The sequence below is a fragment of the Lepus europaeus genome, unplaced genomic scaffold (assembly GCF_033115175.1).
Source record: "Lepus europaeus isolate LE1 unplaced genomic scaffold, mLepTim1.pri SCAFFOLD_725, whole genome shotgun sequence".
Taxonomy (NCBI): domain Eukaryota; kingdom Metazoa; phylum Chordata; class Mammalia; order Lagomorpha; family Leporidae; genus Lepus; species Lepus europaeus.
Genome location: NW_026909568.1, coordinates 1,259 through 7,668, shown reverse-complemented (window position 1 = coordinate 7,668; position 6,410 = coordinate 1,259). Strand labels below are relative to the sequence as shown.

Sequence of the window (6,410 nt, the reverse complement as noted above, 5' to 3'; positions counted from 1 at the left end):
GTCCAAGTCCCTGCATAAACGCCCCTGGGTGTCGCTTTGGTGCAGGCTCTCCAGAACCACTAAGACACCTTGCACTTGGCAACATTTGTTGCAACTCACACACTCAAACCAATGCACTGTTGCTACTTCAAGTCCATCATTTATTTACAGGGACTGCCGTGACATCTCTTCAGGTCCTGGGACACTTTCTTCAATGTCCCTCTTGATGGCCTGGTCAACTTCCAGGAGGACTGTCCAGAGATTTTGCATCTTCTCCTCATCCATCCAGGAGAACATAGAAACAGCAACCCGGGAGCAGGGGTCAGGGGTGCACCCACTGGATGCCAAAGAAGGTCTCGTCAGCATTTTGGGAGGGCATCAGGGGCAGGGTGAGGTTGGTGCACAGCACGTCTCCGCGGGCCAGGGGCGTCAGGCGCTGGGAGGTGACGGTGCAGCCCCGGTGGAAGTGGAGGCGTAGGAGGCTGACGCTGTGGGTGGCTGGGGAGCAGATGCCGATGGCCAGGGTGGCGCCGTGGGGCCGCGTGGTGCCCGTGGAAGAGCAGTTGGCCAGCGTAGCCTGGATGTGCAGCCTGTAGATGCCGTCCCGGTGGACACGCAGCTGCCCCTCGTCCAGGTCTGGTCCATGCAGGAAGGAGCGGCCCAGAGCCGGGCCCGCCTGCCAGTGCAGTCTGGGGTCCTGCCGAGGACCTGGGGGTGGCAGGTAGGGGGGTGGGAGGAGAGAGGGTTAGGGCCACCGCCAGTGAAGGACGGGGGTCAGGGACATAGGATGTAGGGAGAGGGAGTTGGAGGGGCAGGGAGAAAGGAAGGAAGAGGAGGAGGGGGAGACAGAAATCAGGAGATGGATGAGAAAGACACACAGAGAGACAGAGGCAGAGGCTAGGTGGGGCGAACACCTATTGTTTTGCGGCCCAGTGTCTGTTCTGAGTATGGGGTTAACCTCCCCACACCAGACCAGAGCTCTGTGGTTCCTGACGGTCGAGGTTTCCAGGCCTCCGCCTCCCCCCAGTTCCGCAAAGTGATCGATCTTGAACAGCTGCCTGCTGTAACGGCCCCCTGAGGCCACCCCCCTGAGTGACAGCCAGCCAGGGCCGGCACCGCCCCATCCCAGACCCCGGGTTCCATGGGCACTGCAGAGGGGCCGTCGTGACCCCCTCCCAGCCCCAGCGAGTCCCACGGGACCCTCACCTGCTCCCTCTATACCTCATTAGAGCCCCAAGGACACCCAGACCCGTTCCCCACCTGCTGGTGCCCCAGACAACCCCCTCCTCAGGGGCCCTGCAAGGTGGTGCCCTCCTCTCTCTGGGGTCTGAGTCCTAAATGGCTCCTGCCATCTCTTGGGCTTTGCTGGGAGGCCTCCCCTGGGTCCCAGGTGACCACCACACCCAGCGCCCCCTCCCCCCATCCAGGCCAGGGCTGGGTTGCAAGTGGGATAAACTGGGCATGGTGGGAGGAGCCACAGGGCATCCGTTCTCTGGGAGCAGTCAGCTCCAGGCCCCTGTGAGGGTCTGACCACGGGGCAGATCCAGGGTGCAGACGCATCCAGTGCACAGCACAGTGTCAGCACCCACGCCTCCATCCCCGGGGTACCGTCGGGCACCACCGGGTTTATAGCCACACAGAGCTTCTCAAGCAGAGGGAGGGAGATCAGAGAGAGACGGAGAGATGAGGAGAGAGACAGGGAGATAAGGAGACAGAGAAGAAAGATAGCGATACGGAGTCAGAGAGATGGAGACAGACAGAGAGACAGACACGGACACAAAGACTGAGTTAGAGACAGGGACAGGCAGGGAAAGAGACGCTCACCAAGAATCAGAGCCCAAAATGCCAAAGAGAAGGAACCCAAGACCCATCGGCTGCAAGCTGAATGGAACCCAACACCCAAACCCCCAGACGTCACCTCTGAGGTTGCAACCACCCAGAAGCGGAAGAGGAGCAGGGAGAGGCGGGAAGGGCCCTGCCCTCCTGCAGGCTGGAGCCCTCCCAGGGAGGTCCCCGGGGGTCCCCTTGACATGGGCCCCTGCCCCTTCCTCCCCTCCACCTTCCTCCACCGGGACCCTCCCAGCTTGGCCATGCCTGCCGTTTGTGTCTCCACAGCACAGGGTAAGGTCAGGTTTTTGGCCATCTTGTTCACTCCAGGGGCACCCAGAACCTTGCCTGCCCACGGCCGTTTGACACAGCGGTTAAGATCCCGGGCAGCCTGGCTGGACACCCCGGCTCCTCTGCTCCGGATGCCGGCTCCCTACTAATGCGCACCCTGGGGGGCAGCGGTGATGGCTCAAGTGCTTGGGCCCCTGCCAGCCACGTGGGAGACCCGGATGCAGCTCCCGGCTTCCATCAGCCCCAGTTGCTGTGGGCATTTGGGGTGTGAACCAGCAGATGGAAGATCCCTCTGCCTTTCAGTAAAAATAAATAAAAACGTCCTGCGAGGAACGGAATACGCAGGGGAAGACGCCCAGGCACACACCTGCCCCATCTGTCCGTCCGTCCGTCTCTCCTTTGGGCGCGAGCGCAAGCCCTCTCACCTGTCCCCGCACTCACTGCGCACACCTGCCCCGCGTTACCTGAGTGATTGAGCTGCAGCTCCGCGATGTCCCCCTGGGGGAAACAAACAGAACACAGAAACCAGAAGACGTCAGCAAGGGGGCCTGGGGCGTCCCCTCCCCCCCGCCCCCGCGCCCCCAAGCCGGCATCTCCTCCGGGACCCCTCGGAGAGAGAGAGAGAGGCGGTCCAGGGGAGCGCCAGGGCCGGAGCTTCCTGATTTTCCTGGAAGTCACCGCGCGCGCGAGCGCACGGCGGGCACCTCTGCGCGGTCCCCAAGGCGGAACTCCCCGCGCCCCTTGGCACCGCGCTGCCGGCCCCGTGAAGCCCCCAGCGGCCTCTGAGTCAGCCTCGCCGAGGGGGCGAGGAGGCCCGGAGCGCGCAGCGCCTCGCGGCTGTCCGACCTGCCTCTCTCTCTCTCCCCAACCCCACTCTCAACCCCTCTGCGTCCACCCATCTCACCCCCGCTCCTTGGCCCGCGTGCGCGCCGGCGCACGGCCTCTCCCGCTCGCCGCCGGCCCCTCTGCCCCGCGCGCGTCCGCTCCGTGACTCACCGCAGGTGGCTCGAGCTGTGGCTGCCGGTGCTGCTGCTGCTGCCGCGCGAGCCGCTGGCTACAGACAAGGCAGTGGATGGCGACGCCGGCGAGCGCCAGCAGCAGCGCGGCGCGCAGCACGGACGCCCAGGGCAGGCGCGGCAAGGGGCAGCCGGTGCTCTCTTCCGCCATCGCGGCCCGCGGCCGGCGCTGCATCGGCGGCGCGGGCGGCGGCCGGGGAGAGAGGAAAACTGCAGCCCCTCCGGACGCCGGCTGGGTTTTGCTTGCCTCGACCTGCCTGCCTGGGGGCCGACCCACCCTCTCTGGGGATGTCCGGCCGGGGTGGGGAGAGACTTGAGCTATTGGCGGCTGGGTAGGGAAATCCCCACCCCGCTGCTGCCGTCCCCCACCGCCCTGCTGAGTCCGGGAGGGGCCCCTCAGGAGGGGGACGTCCAGCCTTCCTGTTGGCTCGGTACCCTCCCCCTGCTGGGGCTCATGCATTCATTCAACAAACCATCCCTGGGTGGGTGGGGGTATTGCGCAGGTCACCAGCCAGGGATTGGGAGTGGGGCCCCAGGTACCTCTGTTTCTCTTTCTTTCTTTTTACAGATGTATTTATTTATTTGAAAGGTAGAGTTACAGAGAGGCGGGGGGGGGGGAGGGGGTGGCGGCGGGGAGGACAGATTTTCCATCCACTGGTTCCCTCCCCAAATGGCTGCCATGGCTGGAGCTGGTCTGATCCGAAGCCAGGAGCCAGGAGCTTCTTCCAGGTCTCCCATGTGGGCGCAGGGGCCCAAGCACTTGGGCCATCTTGTACTGCTTTCCCAGGCCACAGCAGAGAGCTGGATCAGAAGTGGAGTGGCCGGGACTTGAACTGGTGTCCATAGCAGATGCCGGCAACTGCAGGTGGCAGCTTTACCTGCTATGCCACAGCGCCGGCCCCTCTGTTTCTAACTTAGCTGGCGGTCTGGTGGGGCCAGGAGAGGACAAGGGGAACCGTGAGTGGTCACCTCCCGGCCTGACCCTGGCACCTTGTGTTCCTGGAGGCTGTCCCCGTGGAGTGCTGTCCTCCCTCAAGCCCCTGCCCAGCCGGGCCCTCAGAAGACGGCTGCCTTTGCAATCTGCAGCGAGGTTCAGGCGGTACCTGGGCCTGGCTCATTGAGGCGCAATTACTACAAGAGGAAGGAGCAGGGACGTAGCGCCTCATACCGGAGAGCTGGATTCCATCCTGGCTCTGCCTCCTGGTGCCAGCATTCCTGCTGCTGTGCTCTTGGGAGCAGTGGTGAGGGCTCAAGACTTGTGCACCTGCTACCCCCGTGGGAGACCTGGATGGAGCTCCTGGCCCCCTGGCTTCCGCCTGGCCCAGCCCTGGCTGTCATGGGCGTTGAGGAGTGAAGAAGCCGGTAGAAGCTCTTTCTTCTGCGTCTCCCTCACACGCACTGGAAGAGAGAGGGCACGGAGACACGGGGAAGGGCGCCACGTAATGGCAAAAGCAGAGGTCGGAGAGATGGACGCAGAAGACAAGGAGTTTCCAGCCTCGGGAAACTGGCAGAGGCAGAAGGGGACTCCCCCTGGAGCCTTTGGTGTCTGGGGGTGGGGTGTGGTCGCAGCGGCCCCTGGGGAACCTGGATTGCAGCACTCACCTGAGGTCAGTGGCAGGTGACTCTGTTGGTGGGACCTGTTTGGAAGACCAGCAGGTCACAGCCGCCGCCACGGTGAGGCTGGAGGCGGGAGAGGCTACGCACATCCTGCACGAGAAACCTGCGAGCTTTATTTTTAGAGCCTGCAATTTGAAACTTGCGTTAGAAAGTAAGGGGTGACAGTCGCCCGAGTGGGGTGAGGCTGGAGAGAGAGAGCAGGAAGTGAGTGGAAGGGGCCAGCTCTGGCCTGGTGGTTGAGACATCAGGCCGTGGCTAGGTAGTAGCTGGGTGCCTGCCACCCATGTGGGAGACCCGGAAGACCCGGATGGAGCTCCTGGCTCTCAGCCCTGGCCATGTGGGGGAATGAACCCGAGGATGGGAGCTCTGTCTCTTTGTTTCTGTCTGCTCTCAAATAAAGAGGGGGGGGGGAAGGAAGGGGGTGGAGGCAGGGGAGACTTGAGAGGTTGAGCCAAAAGCTGTGGCTGATACGAGGAGCAAGGGTGGGCAGGTAAAAGAGGGAAGGGAGGGGAGGGGCCAGCAGTGTGGCGTAGAGGGCTAAGTCTCTGCCTGCGGTACTGGCATCCCATATGGATTCTGGTTCGAGTCCCGGTTGCTCCACTTCCAATCCAGCTCTCTGCTATGGCCTGGGAAAGCAGTAGAAGACGGTCCAAGTCCTTGGGCCCCCGAACCCTGTGGAAGATCTGGAAAAAGCTGCTGGCTCCTGGCTTCTGTTTGGCCCGGTTCTTGCTGTTGCAGCCATTTGGGGAGTGGACCAGCGGATGGAAGATATTCTCTCTCTCTCTGCCTCTCCTTCTCTCTCTGTGTAACTATGACTTTCAAATAAATAAATAAATCTTAAAAAAGAGAGAGAGAGGGAGGGGAGTCTCGCCCAAGAGCTGCCGAGTGTGTGTTTTGCAGTGTTCTGTCATGTAACGAGACACCTGCTCCCATGTGTTCATGACAGCACTGCCCACTGTAGCCAAGATGAGCCAAGATGTGGAATCAACCTGGGCATCCATCAGTGGACGGCTGGATGAAGAAGCGGCTATTCCAATGGGGTGTAAGGACACGGTGGAATACTATCCAGCCACAAAAAAAGAGCGACATCCTGACACCGGTGAAATAGACAGAATTGGAGGCTGTTCAGTGAAAGAAGCCGGACACAGAGAGACTCCTGCTGCATGATTTCTCTCCTGGGCGGGAGTTACAAAAAACAAAATAAAACAAAAACAAAAACAAAAAAACACCCACACACAAAAAACAAAACAAAACAAAAAAAGGGCTTAGTCAGCCTGAACCTAGAATAGTGAGGGACAGAGGCTGGGACCGTGGGGAAGGCAAGCTAGAGGAGGCGAGAGAATGGAGACAAACATAGAGATGGAACAGGCTCTGTGTACCACAGCATGGTGGAGCTCATGGTAATGTGAGAACGAGTGGAAGGGGGGCAGGCACTGTGGTGCAGGATGAGAGGGAGAGGGAGGGGGAGGGGGAGGAGGGGGAGGGAGAGGGAGGGGAAGGAGGAGGAGGGGGAGGCTCTCCCATCGGCTGGTTCACTCCTCAAATGCTGACAACAGCCAGGGCTGGGCCAGGCTGAAGCCAGGAGCCAGGAGCTCCACCTGGGTCTCCCATGTGGGTCCAGGGGCCCAGGCACTTGGGCCGTTCCTGCTCCCTTCCAGGGTGTGCCTTAGCAGGATGCTG

The 6,410-nt window shown here is 61.7% G+C and overlaps 1 protein-coding gene across 1 annotated transcript; it reads right to left on the bottom strand.

Annotated features, from left to right (window-relative positions):
- Nucleotides 1-301: 301 nt before the first annotated feature.
- CD70 (CD70 molecule) lies at nucleotides 302-3,264 on the bottom strand. The gene is made up of 3 exons (XM_062185717.1): nucleotides 3,094-3,264; nucleotides 2,562-2,595; nucleotides 302-687 (listed from the first exon to the last, which is right to left on the bottom strand). Exons 1-3 carry the CDS (start codon nucleotides 3,262-3,264, stop codon nucleotides 302-304), a joined length of 591 nt encoding a protein of 196 aa, XP_062041701.1.
- Between the last annotated feature and the right edge of the window lie 3,146 nt (nucleotides 3,265-6,410).

Bases quoted from the DNA above. Each gene is read 5' to 3' on its own strand.
- CD70 (XM_062185717.1), bottom strand. From the start codon at position 3,264: ATGGCGGAAGAGAGCACCGGCTGCCCCTTGCCGCGCCTGCCCTGGGCG. The intron at 2,596-3,093 runs GTGAGTCACGGA...TGTTTCCCCCAG, and splicing joins CACAGCTCGAGCCACCTGCG to GGGGACATCGCGGAGCTGCA. The intron at 688-2,561 runs GTAACGCGGGGC...TGCCACCCCCAG, and splicing joins GCTGCAGCTCAATCACTCAG to GTCCTCGGCAGGACCCCAGA.